At 34.3% G+C, this 20,784-nt stretch overlaps 1 protein-coding gene across 1 annotated transcript in view; it reads left to right on the top strand.

Moving 5' to 3' along the window:
* Positions 1-20,784, top strand: part of DSG1 (desmoglein 1) — a 35,792-nt gene that overhangs the window by 580 nt on the left and 14,428 nt on the right. The window contains exons 2-10 of the mRNA XM_033178064.1: positions 7,912-7,947; positions 8,205-8,336; positions 9,589-9,744; positions 11,168-11,312; positions 13,286-13,452; positions 15,160-15,294; positions 15,557-15,742; positions 17,873-18,132; positions 19,840-19,979. Of these exons, the coding sequence (XP_033033955.1) occupies positions 7,912-7,947; positions 8,205-8,336; positions 9,589-9,744; positions 11,168-11,312; positions 13,286-13,452; positions 15,160-15,294; positions 15,557-15,742; positions 17,873-18,132; positions 19,840-19,979 (1,357 nt within the window). The remainder of the gene's footprint in view (positions 1-7,911; positions 7,948-8,204; positions 8,337-9,588; positions 9,745-11,167; positions 11,313-13,285; positions 13,453-15,159; positions 15,295-15,556; positions 15,743-17,872; positions 18,133-19,839; positions 19,980-20,784) is intronic.

Genomic DNA, 20,784 nt, shown 5'->3' with positions numbered 1-20,784 from the left:
TGCAAGAGGGCTTTTAAACTAAGTATCACAAGTGTGTCTGGGTTTTTCACCTAATTTTTTTTTTTTTTTTTTTTTTTAGTATCTTTGATAGTGGAATTACTCTAATTTTTAAAACATAAAAATGGCATCTACATAATTTAAAATCATAGCAGTTTGTGGCTGGCCTTGCTATCCAAATAAACTCATCAGTTGCATATTTGGTTAGAATCTGTATCACTAAATACAAAGCCCCACACTGTTTATGATTTTATTTAAAACATTTTTAATTTCAAAAAATGACAGTATAGGAGGTTTATAAATGACATATGAAGTGAAGAAGTAGCTACAATTAAAGAGTAAATATAACTATTATTACACTTGATTTTACTACTGGAATGTCAGTGATGACTGTGATACAAAAGTTGTGCACTTGATGGTCAGACGAATGTGATGAAATACTTTATCATTGCCCCTTACATGTAATTCATTTTCTCTTTGTAGAGACAATACTAAGTGCACCACTAATGTATTATGTCAATTTCACTTTCAGTGAAAATTTGAAAATTGTAGTCTCTCTCACAGTAAGGTTAATGTAATTCAAAAAGTCAGGTGCCGAGTAAATTGCCCTCCAGCTTGGCAGAATGTATAATGCCGTGGTTCACATTTGTTTCTACTTGCTTGATTTTTGAACTGGAATGTTGGGTTGGTATAATAAGTTAGATCTTTGATTCAAGGTATGCTGGTTAGTTTGAATTCAGTTTATTAACTAAGGCGGGACATAATCAGTGGATTTAGTTATAAATGAGCATCAGTAAGCTGGTGGCTTTACTTCCAAGCTTTCCTTCAAACATTAGTCCTATCCCATGCTCTTTTCAGTGGATATTTAGGATCAGTTGATTTCATTACTTAGGGTTTGGTAGGGATCACTGAGCATTATACAGTATGTCATTTGAAATGCAAGAGTTTCATATTGTCAGTAATCAAATACTTTGACTTAAAATTTCAAATAAATTTGATCCATTAAGAGCTATTATAGTTTTAGTTGATTAGCTTGTTCAGATAGGTGTACACTAACTTTCATAGAATCTCTAAGATGTACCTTGTTTCTTGACTTATTTATTTCAAATTAATTACAGCATATCAAATGTCTTTAAACAATCACTTTCTATTTAGTCATTCTCAATAAAATGTATCATCATCAAAATCGTATATCTTTATTGAACTTTCTCTGGCTGTGCCTAGATTGTTTTTTTGTTGTTGTTGTTGGTTTATGGGGTTTTTTTGGGAATGGGGGAAGAGGAGGTTACCTTATTTTATGTTGAAATCAATCACAAGTCTCTCACATGCCTTATGAAAATTATTTCTCAAATAACTTACACTATCATGAATTACAATGTTTCATTTTCACGTTGACATCATAGCTTTTTTTGAAAACATTTCACTTTCTAAGGTTTGGAAGATCAAAATTTATTTTAAGTACTGATTTTGCCACATGGGATAATTTTGGTAATTGTCCTTTGGAGTTTCCTAATCTGTATTTTTCTTTAAAATACTTTTTTTCTTCATAAAACAACCACCACTACAGCAAATTCTTTCAGTTATCTTTCTTCTAGTCTCATTATAAATGCGTGCTTTTACCAAAAAATGAAAAAAATCTATGTAAAGTCTTCATATTCATCTCTACTCAAAGTCAGTAAGTGGGAACCTGTATTAGGAAGTGTATTTGTACAGTTGTTAAGGCCTTTAAGATATTTAAATTGGTCATGTCTTTTAAGCAAATCCACCTGAGAACTGGGTAACTACCTGTTTGCAAGCATACTGTGTATTCAGCTTAATGCATCTGAAGGTTGTGAACCTTGTTCAAATGAGTGGGTTGAATCAGGGAGAACAAAGCTGGAGGAGCTGCTCTTACAGCAAACAAGACTGCTCTATGGCTAGTCTATTGTTCTGACAAGTCTCCTGGACAGACAAGAGGTTACACCTGCTATAACACTGCAAGTCAAACACATTTTGTTAATTCTGCATCTATTTTACTTTCTTCTTTTTGCTTCCATATAATCATTGTATGGAGTAGGGAAAGGAGTTAGAATGTATTTTCTCTAGGCCAGAGAACAATGTTTCCTATGCACCAAATAAAGGAAATCTGTGCGCATGTGTATGACAATGGTAAAAAGTACAGCATGGTCACTGTGGGAAAGCAAAACAGAGCCAGCGGGATCTCTATGGGTTTAATGATTTCTGAAAATTACTTGCAACTTTGCCAGGTCCAATTAGTCCGTTTAAGTCGCTACAAATATGAAGATGTCTTTTTCTTAAAAGGTAAATTTCTACAGTTCACGCTGAAAGAACGGAGAAAATGACTTTTATCTATGACCATGAATGATCTGATTATTTTGGTTCATTATATTAACCATTTTCCCCCTCTTTCTATGGGTTAATATTTCATTTCAAAACAAATAAACAAACAAGCAAACTCCAACCCTCTGACCACCTGATAAACTAACTCCACAGTTTGAACTGAACTGAAATTCTGTAAAATATGAGCAGGAGTTTTTAAGAGTATTTTCGGCACTCAGGCTAAAATGCACAGAAAATAAAACACATTTCATGACATAGTTCCTAAACCTACTTGAAGACATCTTAAGTCCCCATAATTGCATTCATAGATGCCTAAAGGAAAAGAAAGACTAACAAATTAGTACAGACCAAACAGAAGGCCAGCAAAAGAGAGGGCTCTTTGTGCTTTCTTGAGCATGTATTATAATGATATACAGCATAGAGATTCGTGTTTCAGTAAAATATTTTACAGAGAATGGAAGAAATATTTCTGTTCACCTATTCAGTGAAACTTACAAATTGCATTCAAGTATCATCATTAACAGTTATATGGTGTTCATAAAAGCTTTATTATTTCACTGCAGATTTAGGATTAGCATCTTCTGTCACCTTTACAGAAATAGGGAGTACAAATTTATCATCGCTCAATTGGTTTGAGTTGCCGCAAAGTAAAAACATTGTGTCATCCCTGTTTTAGGAAAGAGTAGAACCTAAAGCACTGAAGAATGCTGTCTTAAATCTGAAAGGCTGACCCTAGGAATAAGATTCACTTGTTTAACAAATGTCATCAGTCTAGAAATTATCTTATTTCTACCCAGAGCACTTAATTTCTGGTAACTCTTTCTCCATGACACATTCATCAAAGACATGGCTGCTGAGTATCCCTGTGTCCTGATAGACATTGCCTCACGTATCAGCAGGAAGCCTGCTCTGCCAGGCATCGCAATTAGATTTATAATGCTCCCTCAACTCAGGGAACACCCCTGCCCAGTGCTGGGTCATGCCACCCTTGCTGATTATGCTTGATATGCAAATTCCTTCAATGGACTTAGACAGGTCAAATTTTTTTAAATGCCATTGGCTGCTGATCCATGCTCTTAATTGGCCTGTGAGGATAGGGCACAGTTTTCCATACTTGTCTAATGAGAAATCATATCTCTACAAATTAATGGTTGCCTGTTGCTCGTAAAACTTCAGGACTGTAAGTTATTTGAGGGCAGGTTCTGTGTCTGATTTGCTTTTGTATCCCTTATAGTGCCCTGCACCAGTGCAAGATTGTTCAAAAGATGTCTAATCACACACAGCAGAGGTACCACAAGGAAATTTTTGAATAGTTTATACAGCTCTTGCTCCACACACTCCAAAAAATTATTACACTATTAAACATAGAAATAATAATACTGGATTTCCCCAGCATTTTAATAGTGTAGTATTAAATTCACTTTGCATTTCATAGAGGCTTACTATAATATTTTTAGGCCTTTAAAAGTATTAATCTAGCATTGGATCCACATAATACACTTTGAGTATGTACTTGTAAAATACACAAACAAAAAGAATAAATTAGAGAATTCAACCCATTAAGGTGTTGTCAACCCCAGACTGATACCCTTTGTCAGAGCAGTACAAAGGAAATACAAGAGGAGGTTTTTAAATAAAGCAAATTGTGATATTTTAGCTTTGTTTCAAGTGCATCCTTGTGATGTATATAAAAGTTAACAATTACATTAGAATTGAATGCTTAACAAAAACTTAACAATTATATTAGAATTGAATGCTTAGCAAAAAGTGACTGGGAAGACCATCTCACAATTGTTAAATGCAAGAGATTTTTAAAAATAAAAATAGCTTGTTACCCTCAAACCCATTTTTATTATGTGCAAGGAATCATGAACTTCAATATTAAAAACATTAAAAATTACTGTAATTGGGGATTTATTAAAATTAGCCTGCAATTTTGTCTCCTGTAGCTTTTAAAAAGTACATAAATGGATTGGTTCCTAAAACAGAAACGAAGGGAAAACTCATTGAGGATGCATTTCAGGTGAATTATTTACTGCTTTCATAGAATTTTAGGACTAGAGGGGACTTTTAGTCTCATATACAGCTGAGGAAACTGAGGCACAGATTGATTTAATGACTTAGGCCAACATCCCTATCCACCGGGCAAGACGGCTGAGATATACTCAGCCTGACAACTCCTGTGTTCATCTCTAGGTAAATCTCCATCACAGCCTCCATAGCACACACTCCAAACTCATTTGGGAATCCAAACTTCTCCCTTAATTGCCAGAAAATAACCTCACCCTTACTCCAGGGACAAGGTCTAGGTCATTTAGGAGAGTATCCTCCCATTTCCCTTTCCTAATTTATTGATTTTAATCTCCATCCACCTCACCCTTACTCCAGGGACAAAGTCTAGGTCATTTGGTACAATGTCTTCCAATTTCCCTTTCCTAACTGATTGATTTGAATCTCTATCTTTCCTTGCCTTTGTCTTTGAGGTCCTTTCTTTTTCTGCCCGTTCTCTCCTGCTCTCCCCATCACAACACTTCTATCAGAATCTTCCTTCTGAACATCTCCTTTTAAATCAAAATCTCCTCCTAGCTTCTATCTTAACTTTCGAAAATCGTTAGGTTCCCCTCTCTCAAAAAATGTCATTGAATGCTATATCTAATCCTACCATCTTGTCCCTCTGTTCCCTTTTATCACTAATATCTTGAAAAAGTGACCATCTTTATGTCTTCCTCTCCTCCTCTTATTTCCTAACCCCTTGGTGCCAAGCAAGTGCATGTTCCATCCCGCTAAAAATATTCTCTTGAAGGTCCCTCAGAACCTCAGGATTTCCTCAGAATTCACTCTGCTCAACTTTTTTACATTATCTCTTTCAACCCCATCTGTCTTTCCACTTTCCTTTTCCTCTGACCTCCATTATAATGCATTATATTTTCCTATTGTTTCTTTCACCACTCCTTCTCGCCTTCCTTTTTTTTTTTTTTTTTTTTTTTTTTTTTTTTTTTGAGACAAAGTCTTGCTCTGTCCCCAGGAGTGCAGTGATCCAATCTTGGCTCACTACAACCTCCGCCTCCCGGGTTCAACTGATTCTCCTGTCTCAGCCTCCCAAGTAGCTGGGACTACAGGCATGCACCACCACGCCCAGCTAATTTTTGTATTTTTAGTGGAGACGGGGTTTCATCATGTTGGCCAGGATAGTTTCTATCTCCTGACCTCGTGATCCACCCGCGTCGGCCTCCCAAAGTGCTGGGATTACAGGCATGAGCCACAGCTCCTGGCCCTCTCCTTTCTTTCTTTTTATTCATTTGTTGTCCTTGTTCCTAGTTCAATAAATGTAGAAATTCTTCTAGTTTTATCCTCAATTGCAGGCTGCTTCTTGACTGTATCCTCTACTTCAGGAATTTCAAATGCTCACATGATTGCAACTATCCTGCCTGAGCAGATGTACCTCAAATCTACATATCCAGCTTGAACTTTTGCTCAACTTTTGATCCATGTTTCCATTTGCTGATCATCTTCACCCAGGCATTATCTGACATCTCAAACTCAATGTGTTCTAATCTGCTAAATTCTATTGCTGTCTTGCTCCCAGTCCCACAGTTTAAAACTGCCATCCCCTGAGCTTCCTCCCTCGCTTGAACATCCCCATCCCATTTGTTCTCAAGCCCTGTCAATGCTATGCTGCAGTATCCCATGATCTTTCCCCGTCCATTACCTCTGCCTCTGCTCCAGCGTACCTCCTTCTCACCTCCAGCCTGCTTTGATACAGAGACCCTCAAGAGGTCTGTAATCACCGCCTCTTCCCACTAGTCCCACCGACTGTTGTCACTAGTCCTACCAACTGTTGTCAGAGTAAGCTTTAAAACCACAATTTTATCATGCCCTTCCCACATCTAAGTACTTCAATATTTTCCTACTGCACACAGGCATTTAATATTAGAGCTGCAAAGTTACCTGTATAAAATTTAGTCTACTTTTGTCATTACAAGTGAGGAAACTAAAGTTCAGAGAATTGAGGAAATATATTGAAGACTTTCCAACTCTATTAAGACTCAGATTTCACTATTTTGCCTTTGAAAGTCCAAGAGTGACTTTGTATCAGAGTTTATTCTAGACTCTGAGCAATAGAAAATAAGCTTACACCAACCCACCACATTTTTAAGCAGACGTGGCAGTTTTTAGATTACAGATCCAATTGAGAGTCTGACTGTATGGCGAAATCTACTTGGTCTTCTGCCCAAGTTGTCTCTCATGGGAAAAAGAATGACCCAGCTTCATAAAGCTGGAAATATTTCTTAGTCATCTGCATAGTTTTCCAAAACAAACAGCAAGCACTGATGCTCCAATGCAGTAAGAGAAGTGCAATAACAGATAACAGATGCATGCACAATTCTGCAGCTATGAAGAAATGGCTTTCAAACAGACAAATAAGGTATGCCCATCTCCCATCCCACACTCACAAACAAGAGAGAGGGAAGAGTGTTCATAAATTCACAGGTAGCAAGGAGCATGCATTTACATGAACATCATTTCATCATTTCAGTTCTGCATCCAAGATGGGTTCTACAGATAATATTTCAGTTATATGTTTTAAAATTTGGGCAATTTACTTTTCTTTTTTTCTTCGTGCTGTATACTATCATTGTACGTAAATATTACCAATCACAAGGATAATAGATTAGTTTAAAATCAGAATTTTTTGAGTTCTTAAAGTTGCAATATAAATTCTTTGTAGCATGTTTTACTTAGTAGCAATTTACTTGAGGGAATAGGCTATCTCATATTTTATTGTAAAACCCACAGCTCAAGTGCAAATTTATGCTAAATTGTATTGAATTATATTTAGCCATAGGTTAATATCCAAGACTCAAATTTCCTCATCTGTAAAATGGAGATAGTACTAGTCATGACTACATGTATTTGTTGTGATGATTAAGTGCATAGATTTACATAAATACATAATCTAATACCTAGTTATTATTTAATAAATTATAAGAGTAATAATAATCATAATTATTAATATTAAATACACAATGGATATGTAATTCTCATAATAAAAACATTATCTTTTTACACTTCTCATATTGATCATAAATATTTATTTTCTGAATTATCTATTGTGACTTTTTTAAAAGTAGATACTCAGAGACATTGTTTATATTTTCTTTTATGATACAATTAAAATCATAAAAAGAACTTTTTTATATTTTTAAATTACTACTCTTAGTATTTTTAAATGAAAACTATAATTTTCTTATATCAGTGATACAAATAAAATTTTTCATACTTTGCAATTCCAAATAAATTCAATTAAAAGTTGAAAATTTCTTGTTTAGGGAGAAATACAAGTATAAAATAATAGTAATAAAGAGAAGAGTAAATTGAAAGGTGAAAACAAAAATTCTTAGCATCATCATCAGACCCAAGACATAAACCAAATCCACCTGCTATTTGGCTGATAAAATAATTTTAATAACTCACAAGCCAATGGTTTCATGTCATTTTTAAACTAACTGTATTATATAAATTTTAAAGCATTTAATTAAAAAATAACTAGTGTGATTATCTTATTTTTTACAGGTGGTGGTAGAAGTTAACAGTGAATTCCGAATCCAGGTAATATACAACAAATCCATTTTTCCAAATTTTTAAACAAGAAAATAATTTGAGAATAACAATATATTTTCTGAAGAAAATGTATTCTTATAAGTAAAGTTCATATAATGCTAAAATTAATAGATTACCAAAATTGCCAATTTTCCCAATTAAATATCCTCTGTTTCTGAGATTATATCCTCTTCCAAAAATCTCAGTGGAATTTGAATTGCGAATTCAAATTAATATATACCATTTCTTTATTGCTGTCATTTAAGGTAAGAGATTATAACACTAAAAATGGCACCATCAAATGGCATTCAATCCGAAGGCAGAAACGTGAATGGATCAAGTTCGCAGCGGCATGTCGTGAAGGTGAAGACAACTCAAAAAGGAATCCAATCGCCAAAGTAAGTATCAACTCCAAAGTATAACATTGAAAATCAGAATGGATAAAGTTTCAAAAGCAACTGTCTGTTAAATATTTTGTGAACATGTCTCACTGAGAAACTACAATACGGAACAGAACTATAGTCATCTAGATGATGAAAACTGAAACTCATAAGGACAAATTAAGCCGGTGCTCAGAGAAACAGGTAAACGTTGACTCATCTCTTTGGTGAAATGCATACACATGATCATGTGTTATCCCAAACTCTAGATGAAAAAAGATCATTATTTTAATAAATAATTTGGCTTTCAGCGCTTTCAAAGGAAAATTTTCAATGTGTGCTCTTTTTGCCTCAAAATGTATTAGAATTGAATTCCTACTTTTTTGTTTGTTTATTAACATTCACAAGGTGCCCTCTCTCATACCCCTTTTCTACTCATTTTATGTATCTTCCTTTCTACATACACACACACACTCAGAAACACCCTCACAAATTCATGAACTTACAGGTACACACATCCACAGGTACACACACAAATATACGCATACATCCACACAGACGCTCACGAAGACTCCCCACTAAGATTTGTTTACAGTCAAACTATATTTTATTTCAAAGAAAGAGTTCTGGTTTCTATAACCATTTATTTGCGTGGTCTCCTTCCTTTTCTGCTAATACTTCCTTCCCATTTTCAGAATTCAGAGCTTCCACTCAAACCCAAGTAACACTTGTCACCTAAATGAATCTACTTTCTTTGAAAACTTTACACTGAAAAAAAATTGAAGATTAAAGTTGCATGATGACAACATTGGTAAACTCCTTAACAGGGCAAGCAGTTTCCTTCTGTAGCTCCAGTACAAGCACAGACCCTGCAAATAGTACAAGATAATTTTTTTTTTTTTTTTTTTTTTTTTTTTGAGACGGAGTCTTGCTCTGTCGCCCAGGCTGGAGGTACAAGATAAAATTTTAACTGTTGAATGAATGAAGGTATGCATGATGATTGCATAGACTTAGATATAGTAGGGTGACATTTTGCTTTTTTTCTTGTTTGATAGAAGTAGAAATTAAATTTCTTTAATTACATTGTCAGTTACCATTGAAAATATTAGAGCTGTAATTGTTACTCTTATCTAGGAAAATAATTCTCCATTGTCAACATTTCCTAAATAACAAGGTCATCACATGTAACAACTCTCAGGAAAGCTGTCATATATCAAATATAGAACTCTATTTGCTTCCTGTAATATTTTTACTTGTGTTCCTTCTGCAGATTCACTCAGATTGTGCTGCAAACCAGCAAGTTACATACCGCATCTCTGGAGTAGGAATTGATCAGCCACCGTATGGGATCTTTGTCATTAATCAGAAAACTGGTGAAATTAATATAACATCCATAGTTGATCGAGAAGTCACTCCTTTCTTCGTTGTAAGTGGACTTCATGTCAATATATATGTTCTTGCTGAAATTCTTCTCAGAAGCTCTTAATCTCAGATCACACTTAATTTGATTTCAAGAGTCTCAATATTTGGCATTTTGGGTTATTTTTCAATTCACGAGCATCCCACGACTGAAAAGAAATGCAAAGATTAAGAGAGAAGGAAATGTTTCACTTAAGTGTTAGCAAAAATGCTAACATATATACTGTCCTCATTGGCAAACTAGAGTATTTGTTTGGAAGGACAAATATCTAACTTTTTAATTTTTCATTTTTTTAAAATTCAGTAAAGAATGTTAGCTTCTTTTAAGTCTAATGTCAGGTAATGATTCTAGAGCTACTGCAGGACTGTTTTCTGAGCAAGTATACTTTACTATAAATTTGTATTCCTCAAGCTCACCTGAGCTCCAAATGCACCTTGAAAATTCATCCTTTCTTAAGTGAATCTCATTCCATTCTTTATAGGAGCTGTCACACAGTTTAAGTATCCTATCTCTTCAAACCCTCTACCTCATTTCCACTTTAAGCAGTTGTGACCAACTTCACGAAAAAGGTTGAGGCCATCCATCACAAACTCCCACAATTATTTCTCTCTTGCCCAGCTCAGAAATGTTCTTCATTAAATCCAAAAGCAGGATCAATTGTTTGCTTTTTCCCACAGCGTATTCCAAGACATTACCATTGTCCTATAATTACCAGTTACTTGGAGAATCATTCCATCACCTCTGTTTTACTGTCTCCCTTCTGCTGACTCCTTGGCTACTCCCATTCCCCTCTATCATCATGGCCAACACTTCTTAATATTAAAAATAGGAATAAAGAAACCCTATTTTGCTCCTGTTACCTCTTCTATTAAAACCCCATCAATCCATATCCCAGAATACCTTCAAATAATAATCGATATTTGCAGTTTTCACTCACACTGCCTGCCTGTTTTCCTCACACAACTTTAATTCTTTAGCCTTCAATTCCAAATCTGTATTTCTCTCATCTGTACCACAATGATACCACACACTTTAAAAAGGCATGCTACCCTATTAGCTTTTCTTGGAGCACAATGCATTTTTTAAATCTTTATTTTTTTTTAGAGACGGGGTCTCATTATATTACCCAGGCTAGTATCACAATGCATTTATATATGGAAATATGCCATTTTGTAAAATAGTACACATTACACTTGGGGACGCTTCAAATATAAATAATAATAATAATAATACAAACTCCCATGTAGCTACTACCTAGCTTAAGAATGCCACATTTGCTTTCCTTTAGTGACTGTTAGCAGGGCTTGTGCCTATGTTCTAGTTAGATATAATAATTCTTTTAATTCCCCATAGTGCTAGTATAATGCTCAAAGTAAGAACTTAATAAATCTGTGTTTCACAATATAATTATGTATCTTTTCTCTCCCAGATCTACTGCCGAGCTCTGAACTCAATGGGCCAAGATTTAGAGAGGCCGCTAGAGCTCAGAGTCAGGGTTTTGGATATAAATGACAACCCTCCAGTGTTTTCAATGGCTACATTTGTGGGACAAATAGAAGAAAATTCTAATGCAAGTAAGTAATGTAGTGGCTTCCAAATCACTCCTAACAGCCAGACACCTAACTGGAGACCAAACTATGTCAAATACACATCATGAATGTAACAGATAAACCATAGAAAATATGCAAAATAGCAAGTCTTTCCTTTCGACTATGGAAGCAGCTCCAAACTGAGAGACACAAAGCGTGATTCCAAAGCAATGAGGAGGATTTTCTCACACAACTCTCAGGCCAGCCCTGTAGAAGAGTCCTAACAAGAAATTTTAAAGGCATTTTGCACAGTGGTGGCAGGGGCATTGAGATGTGAATTCAGCCTCCCAGTCTAACTGTGTGGATGGGCAATCCCACCCTTTTTTGCTCATACTGCGTTCCCCCCTTCCCTCCTACCTTTTTAAAGTTAGCTACTTTAAAATCACTTATAGAAGTCATTTCCACACAAAACTTCATTTTGTGGTTTAACCTGTAAGTGATAAAATTTCTTGTGAATTCCAAAAATCCTACACTTTACTTTTATTCATTAAAATACTGTACCTATACTTTCAACTTTTAAAAATGTTATTATAAAATGCTCATTAAATTTATACAAGCTGGAAAGGAAAGGGGAACAAAAATCTGTTGTCTGCATTTCCTAGTACCATTCTTCAGAGGTATGCACTGTGTACATGCATTCTATTTATGTAAACATAAATCACATGCTTTTTAACATAAATGGTATCATCTGTTACATACTAATCCACATGAATCTTTTTTTTTTTTTTTTTTTGAGACGGAGTCTCACTCTGTCGCCCAGGCTGGAGTGCAGTGGCGCAATCTCCGCTCATTGCAAGCTCTGCTGCCTCCCCGGGTTCACGCCATTCTCCTGCCTCAGCCTCCCTAGAAGCTGGGACTACAGGCGCCCGCCACCACGTCCGGCTAATTTTTTTGTATTTTCAGTAGAGACGGGGTTTCACTGTGTTCGCCAGGATGGTCTCCATCTCTGACCTCGTGATCCGCCCGCCTCGGCCTCCCAAAGTGCTGGGATTACAGGCGTGAGCCACCGTGCCCGGCCCACATGAATTTTTATATAAATATATTTTGAACATATTTCCATATCAGGACACCTAGATTGTTTCACTGCTTTCAAATAGTTGCAGGGAATTTAATTATATAAATTATATAAGTGTATATAAATGTTAATTATCTAGTGAAAACATTTTAAAGGTTATGCTACAATGAATACAGGTGGGGGATGACAAATGCCTTGGAGCGTTTGTAGGAAAATTGTATTTGAAATGGAGTTGGAGAGGAGAGAACAATTCCAAAGTTATGAATGAGCACTGGCAGTTTTTCACATTCTCCAATAACCCAATAATCTTCATCAAAACTACTTATAAAATTAATGAAAAAGATAAGAGACAAGACAATGTATGTAGTTAAACAAGCATTTGTTTACATCTACTAATTACACTTGATGAAGGATCACCCAAAACAAAACAGTAATAATGTGTATTTATCAAATGTGCATTATTCATTAGGAACTTTATATATTTTTCTCTTATTAATGATTTAATTCTCACACGAATTCAATGAGGATGGCAGTAATATCATCCCCATTTATAGATACAGAAATTGAGGCCAAGATCATATAGCTAGAAAGTGTTGAGAAAGTTGGGAAAATGTTGGTCTGGTCTTATTATCATTTTGTTTTGCCACAGCATCCTTTAAAAAAGAAGAAAAAATACTAGAAGAAGAAATAGCCAGAATAATACATTTCCTTTGTTTCCCAGTTATCAGCAATGTCTAGATTCCTAGTAAAATGTGATCTTTTTATTAGGCAAAGATATAGAAAAGAGCCAAGATATTCATGTGTTGAAGGAGTAGAGAGGTAAGACAATGAAGTCCACATCATATGGATCAACTAACTCTAACACTTTTTTGGAAAGGTGATATACTATACTGTAACAAAAATGTAAGTCGCCCATTTGCAATCAATTTTCCTTGATTTCTAGATACACTGGTGATGGTACTCAATGCTACTGATGCAGATGAACCAAACAATTTGAATTCAAAAATAGCCTTCAAGATTATAAGACAAGAACCTTCAGATTCACCAATGTTTATTATCAACAGAAATACTGGAGAAATTCGAACGATGAATAATTTTCTAGACAGAGAGGTAATTCTTTTTCTTTGTGGATTTTTAGTCTCAAAGGAACTGATTCTAAAAGCAAGAATACTGAAGAGACAAAAAGATGAAGAAAATGATGTTTTACATTTTTACCTGTATAAGTTTTTCACATAATTCTTTCATGTAAGAAATATTTTTTAAATGAAAAAGGGAGGATTTTTAAATTACTTTTTGTACTCTTTTCATGTAGTTAATTAATTAAAATTTGCTTCAATTTAAGAAAGCTATATTGTGAAAGTACATGAAAATATGCCTAAGGTACAATCAAAAACTCGATTTCTCTAAAAAATGTGTTCTATAATAAAATTAATTTAGGACTTACTTGCTATATGTCCACATTTTGGTGAGTTACAATGCATGTGAGTATGCTGGAGGCTCCAAGAATATTTACATACTAAGTTCTCTTTGTTTAACCTAGCAGATCTAGGCTCCATTGACATCAGAACCCTTGTTTTTCCTATGTAACATCTATTGATAGCCCACCCATTCATTTACTTTGGGAAATGAACCACAGGATAAGAACGATGGATAGGAATTAAATGACAGCCTGACCAATCTTTTTATTTACAAATAAGAAAATAACTAGCGATTGTTAACAGAGTAAAATCAGCATTGTGAGGTTTCTAGCATGCTATGTGATTTCATGATTTAGTTTTAAAATATGTGCTTTTTCATTATTTTAAAAAATATTGTCTTTTAACAGAATGTTGCTGACCTAAATGTACATCAGGGGCATAAGTGAGGAAGCTTTATTTTCTGATGGTATTCAATTGATTTTGTTTTAATTATTAAAAATGACAATCTTCTTGCTGATGACTTTTAGGTTTAGGATAAATCACATTATTTTAATACTCTTTAACTATCTAAATGTTATAAGCTTCTAGGTTACCTAAGTCTCCCTTCATGCATGTTTGAAAATAAACATTAGAAGAAATTAAATGTTTACTTTTTTCTCTCTCAAACTTTCTTAAACACCCAGTGTGGTTTCGTTCCTGTCAAAAGAGCTTTCATGGTAAAGCACTGTAAGAAAGGGCTGTCAGAAGGAAAGGGACTCTGCAGCCATTGGGAAGCCACCAGAGCAGATATTCTCAACCTGGGGTCAATGGAGAGACCTCAAGATGTCTCCATAAAACCCCCTCAATCATATCCATTATTTCGAATGAGTGCGCATTTTTGCATAAGTCAAAGAAAGCCTCCATAGCTTTTACCAGCTTCTAGAAATGTAAGCACCATTGAATAGAGTCAAGAATAGATACATCACCAATAACTGCATTGCCACAACCCACTACCTCCCAAAACACAAATCTATGTTACCTCTCTATATGCTTCTTGCACGCTCGGGGCTGATTATTTAGGTTATGAAATTTTCATGCCATAAACTTTTGGTAAACTTACTCTCTCTCCTTGAGATCATTCTGGTTTGTTTTACCCTTTATAAACTTTTTCAACGTCTGGGCATATTATTATTAATAAGAAATGAAGCCTTTTAAAAAGTGTTGCATCATTTAAATAATGCATGATAAGCATTATTGGGAATAATCACATGAAACCTGTGGATTTTCCATATTCTGTGTTAACCCTCCCTCTATCATAGATTTATGTAAATGTTGAGCCAACATTTCAAAGAACTTTACATAAGACAAAGTAAAGGCTGTCTACGCTAAGTGTGATATTGCTTGTAATATGTATTTTTAGCAATATGGCCAGTATTCTCTTGCTGTAAGAGGCTCTGACCGAGACGGCGGGGCAGACGGCATGTCAGCGGAATGTGAGTGCAACATTAAAATCCTCGATGTCAATGATAACATCCCTTACATGGAACAGTCTTCAGTAAGTATTTGTTCTTGGAATTAATAACTCTAAATTCACTATATACTAAAACATATACGAACAATTCTACTTACAGAGGCACATGTTATGTTTATTGGCATACAACCCAAATGTACACACATACCTTTTACTTATGCTTATGCAAGAATAGATGGAGCTAAGCAATGAAAAATGAGATGAAAACTACAACATTCCAGTATAAATCTACTATAGTTCTCTTTTTCACACAGTTTGTGCTAAGAGTTTTCACTTCTTGTTTCAGTATATTGTGGATATTCAAGAAAATACTCTAAATTCAAATTTGCTCCAAATTAGAATAATTGATTTGGATGAAGAGTTCTCAGCTAACTGGATGGCAGTAATTTTCTTTATCTCTGGAAATGAAGGAAATTGGTTTGAAATAGAAATGAATGAAAGAACAAATGTGGGAATTTTAAAGGTTGTTAAGGTATGGTGTAATTATCCTAAATATTTTGTTTTCTTAATCTTTTTTCAAAATGTTAAACTTAAAATAAAATGATGCTAACATTTCACAAACTTGACTTAGTGAAAGAATAAAAATTACTGTGTTTTAAATTTATATATAACACAGAGCTTTTTAGTATAGTCTTTCTGCTTATAATCATTTTTTAAAAACAGGCATTGAATTTTAACTTAAAACATTTTGTCAATACATTACTCCCAAATAGATCATATAAATTGAAAACACCTTTAAAATAATATATTTTATGCTTACAACAAAGTATAATTAATCCTTAAGGTTAATGTTTTAAGAATCTTTTAAAAGCATATTTAATAGGGGCTTTAAAACTGTGTCCATGTCAACATTGTAAGTCAATTATTACACATGTGGAATATCCATCATGTAAATAGAAATGTGTTTATTCCTCCAGTGTGTTTTCATAAAGTTTAAATTAAATTACTATAAATGTAGAATTATCATACTCCCATCTCACTGTGGCTGCTGATCAAGGTTTATTAGGAATACAGATATACTGGAAATTTGGTCCAAGTCAACTGGTCCAGAACAACTGAATGCTCTTATGTCCTCCCTATATTAATGGTCCACATTTACCTGCAGTAAAATTTCATGAGATGTGAGAAAAAAAATTTGCCTCCTAGGAAGCTGATAGTCAAGTTTCTCCCTGTGCTACACAACTTGCAGAGTCCATTTTTAAAATCTACAACAGCTGTGCATGGATTGTATATGTTTCATGCAATATGTATTTTCATGGTAAAATATAATCCTTATTTAACTATTTTTTTTCGGAATAGGCCTGGAAAACAGACTCTCAAACAACTCTGTCCCCGTAAGAATCTGTGACTTTTTGCCTCCTGTGTCTTCTTAAAGTGTCACCATGCCTACAGCTTATATTTAACTTGAGACAGTGTGCAGGTGCTTTAGTTTATCCCTCACAGCATCCCTGCAAATTAGGTTATATTATTTCCATATTGCAGATAAAGATATTGAGACTCCAAGAGAGTGCAGAACCTGCGTAAGTTCTCATAGCTAGTAAGTAGTAGAGCCAACATTTAAACCTAGTTTTCTCTAGATATGAAGCTCACATTCTTTCCATGATACTATTTAGGATTCAATACTGGGGAAATTGGAGTCTAATCTGTTTTGCCCCAACTATTATATTATTTAGAAAATTATTCAACCTATCCATCCTCAATATCTCTAGCTGTAAAATGGGAATGATAATCGTTTGCCCAGAGATATAATATATTAAATCCTTTGTTATAGCTATATACATATATATATATTATGTGTGTGTAATGTATATATACATTTGATTTTACAGTCATTCTTTGAATTGCAAATAAAACCAACATTAGAACAAAGATTCAAAATTTTAGCTAAATAAGAGAGCTCAGTGCGTGAATCTCTATTTTTATCTAAATTACTCTTGTGAAATTTTAGAAAAATATATTTGGTATATATGGGCCTAATGGCATAATTGTTTGTGGATTTTATGGATTGTGGATATTAATATCATTTTTCATAAAGAAAATCACTACTTGATTATTTTATGAGATAAATATTTCCTAGAACAAGTTGAAGAAAATATTTATTTATAGTATATATATTACATTATATTATCTGATTTGTTCAAAGAGTCACACTTACAGATGTGAAATTTCTTCTAAATAGTTCTTATGGATAAAACCATTCAAATGATTGAAACCCTAATATATCTGACCCATACTGTGTAATAAATAGCTACTTTCTGAAAAATGTAAAATGATTGAAGGTAGGATAAATTGTCTTTGCACTAAAAATACATAAATTTGACTATCCATATTATTTTAAGTTTTTAATTTGTTTGGTGAACAATTAGAGCTCGTGTCATACGTTTGCAACTTTTCAACAATGAATCTAGGGCAACTGAATTGTTTCTTACTTTATTTGCACAAATTTACATCAGTTAAAGATTAAAAATTGTGTATTTGTGTGCATTTATGTTTCATAAAAGAAAGAGAATCATATTTTTTTTTGCTATTATCAAAGGATTTCTCTTTCACCTGGAACGTTTTCTCTTCTTATACTAAAACTATTTTACTCTGTATTTTCTAGCCCTTAGATTATGAAGCTACGCAGAATCTGCAACTTAGTATTGGTGTCAGAAACAAAGCTGAATTTCATCATTCAATTATGTCTCAGTATAAACTGACAGCAACTGCAATTTCTGTGACTGTGTTAAATGTAATTGAAGGCCCAGTGTTTCGTCCAGGTTCAAAGACATATGTTGTAACTGGTAATATGGGATCAAATGATAAAGTGGGAGACTTTGTAGCTACTGACCTGGACACAGGTAAACCTTCAACGACTGTTAGGTAAGAGTGAGATTTTCAACTAATTTTCCTTACATACTGAACTTAAGTACACATGTTCTTTTTATAGATTATAAGTATCTGAGTTAAAGTACTTTTCATTATTTTTGAAACTATCATTTAATTGTAAAAAGTACTATAAACTGTTCATTTAAAATGTTTAACTTAAGAAAACGTAAAAATTCATGCAAGATGTAAGATGTTAAACTGTAAAGATGTGATATGTGAAAATAATACATCTCGAAAGTATTGACAGTCCTGTATTTCTGATACTTCTGTATTTCTTACTGATCAATTAGCTGATTACCATAGGCCATGATTGGTCCCTCAGAAGAGTTTATGGAATGATCCTCCAATTGCAAATCTGCCCAGCTTTAAATCAATTAGATTTTATTAGCTCATTTCAATTATATTCTTCACTTTATTCAGCATTCAATATTGGTCAATAATGCTGGTATGAAAAATTAGTTATATTAAGGAAAACTATGCCATGTCATTTTTTAAAACTATATATGCAAATATTTCTACCAAGTCACAAAAGAAAATCTGTGCGTGTACATGTACCTGTGTTTGCACATGTGACTGTGACAAGAAGAATGGGAGAAGCACTTTACCCATGCATTTTTTGTTGTTTGGGGTTTGTTTGTTTGTTTGTTTGTTTTTTGAGACGGAGTTTCACTCTGTCACCCAGGCTGGTGTGCAGTGGTTCGATCCGAGTTCACTGCCACCTCCACCTACCTGGTTCAAGCGATTCTCCTCCCTCAGCCTCCCAAGTAGCTGGAATTATAGGCACCTGCTACCACACCCGGCTATTTTTGTTTTAGTAGAGAAGGGATTTCACCACGTTGGCCAAGTCAGTCTCGAACTCCAGAGCTCAGGTGATCCACCCTCCTCAGCCTCCCCAAGTGCTGGGATTATAGGCTTGAGCCACCGCACTCAGCCCACCCATGTGTTTTAAAAGTTCTTTCTTGGTGTTCTTCTCACATAGTGTGAGTAGTTCTGTTAGAGGTCCTGTCACACTGTACTCTGTTGCTGATGAGCTCTCTTGTACCCCACAGGAGTGAATTCACTGAAGGTAGACCCAACCCAGAGCTTAGCAGAATGCCAGAGACAGAGACAGAATTACCTGACCAGTGTTTGTTTCACAAATAGTCGATGAGAAGAAAAACATGGAAGTCAAAGATGAGAAGAGAATAGAATAGAGGCTCAAGGCAAGGCCATATTTTGGAATTCAAAAGAGGTCTTACCGGTCTTGCCAAGTTCTAGTGCATACGGGGAGGAAGAGTGGAAACGGGGGGAAGTGCAGGCCAAGCTGATGCAATAACTTCTTTGTAAAAGAATAGTTTAGAATTAGGAGCAGCCCAGGAAATCCTAGGATCTGGGTCTTCTGTAATAGTTCTGCTGCTACCTAAATCAAATGAAAATGAGACTGCAAGCATCAAAGGATTATTCTGACATCCAACTGGGCATAAAAGGACACTCCATCAGAAATGGGTGCTCAGTAATTTTTTTTTCTTAAATGTAAATCTGGATGTACCCCTGAGTGGCCCCATATAGCTAAGCCTGCTCTGAAAAAAAAATAAAGTCTCTAGTAATTGGAAACTATATCTAGGGGTTACAACTACTCACTGAAAAAAAAATACATTTTAAATTAAAATTTCTTTTTTTAGATAGCTGACATTAATCTGTATCATTTTCTTTCAAATACAGATATGTAATGGGAAATAATCCAGCTGATCTGCTAGCTGTTGATTCAAGAACAGGCAAAATCACTTTGAAAAATAAAGTTACCAAGGAACAGTATAATATGCTCGGAGGAAAATACCAAGGAACGATTCTCTCTATAGATGGTAAGAAATCAATGGACATTTTTATCTTTTCTAGAGAAAGTTGCATATACCTTAAGATAATAAAATTTTAATTATTGCATTTTAAAGTAACCCCTTTCCAACAAAAGTTTTCACACTGGGCATTATAGCATCATATCTTTAACAACTTGAGGCAGTATAATTTAGTAGCTAAGATTGTGAGTCCTGAAATAAGACTAGATTTGTGTCTTCTACCATCACTTACTAGCTATAGAATCTTAGAGAAGTTATTTAATCCATCTATAGCTGTTGTCTCTTTTTTAAAATGGAACAATAACAATATAGGTTTAGAAGGATGTGATGATAATGATAAAAATAGCAACAAAAACAAAACAGCAGGATTATCATAGTTGAGCTGAAAGGACATGGGCTTTGATATCATACAGACTGGATTTAAACGTATTTCTGTTATATTCCAGAAATGTTTTTATTCACTTATTTAGAAAGTGTATAATTGAGTCCTAACTAAATGTCAGCCATTGTGCCAGATTCTAGGGTTACATCAATTAATAAAATCAGACAACTGAGCTCACACCTATGTAATAAAGATTACAAAAACAACCTCAAATTATTCCCATATTTTTGCTGAATAATTCCACTTTCAATAATCTTAGGAAAAGTTTAAATATAGCAAGCTGAATGCACAAGATGTTAATGACAGCACTAATAATTAAATATTGAAAACCACATCAATAAGAGGCAACTGGGTAAGTAAACCATGGTCCATTTGATATAAAATTATATAACCATCAGGAACTAGGTTAATAAAAAGTTTATTAAAATACAA

The sequence above is a fragment of the Trachypithecus francoisi genome, unplaced genomic scaffold (assembly GCF_009764315.1).
Source record: "Trachypithecus francoisi isolate TF-2019V2 unplaced genomic scaffold, Tfra_2.0 Lachesis_group19, whole genome shotgun sequence".
Classification (NCBI taxonomy): Eukaryota; Metazoa; Chordata; class Mammalia; order Primates; family Cercopithecidae; genus Trachypithecus; species Trachypithecus francoisi.
Note: the sequence above shows the minus strand (reverse complement) of the source record. Positions and strands in the feature narration are given on the sequence as shown.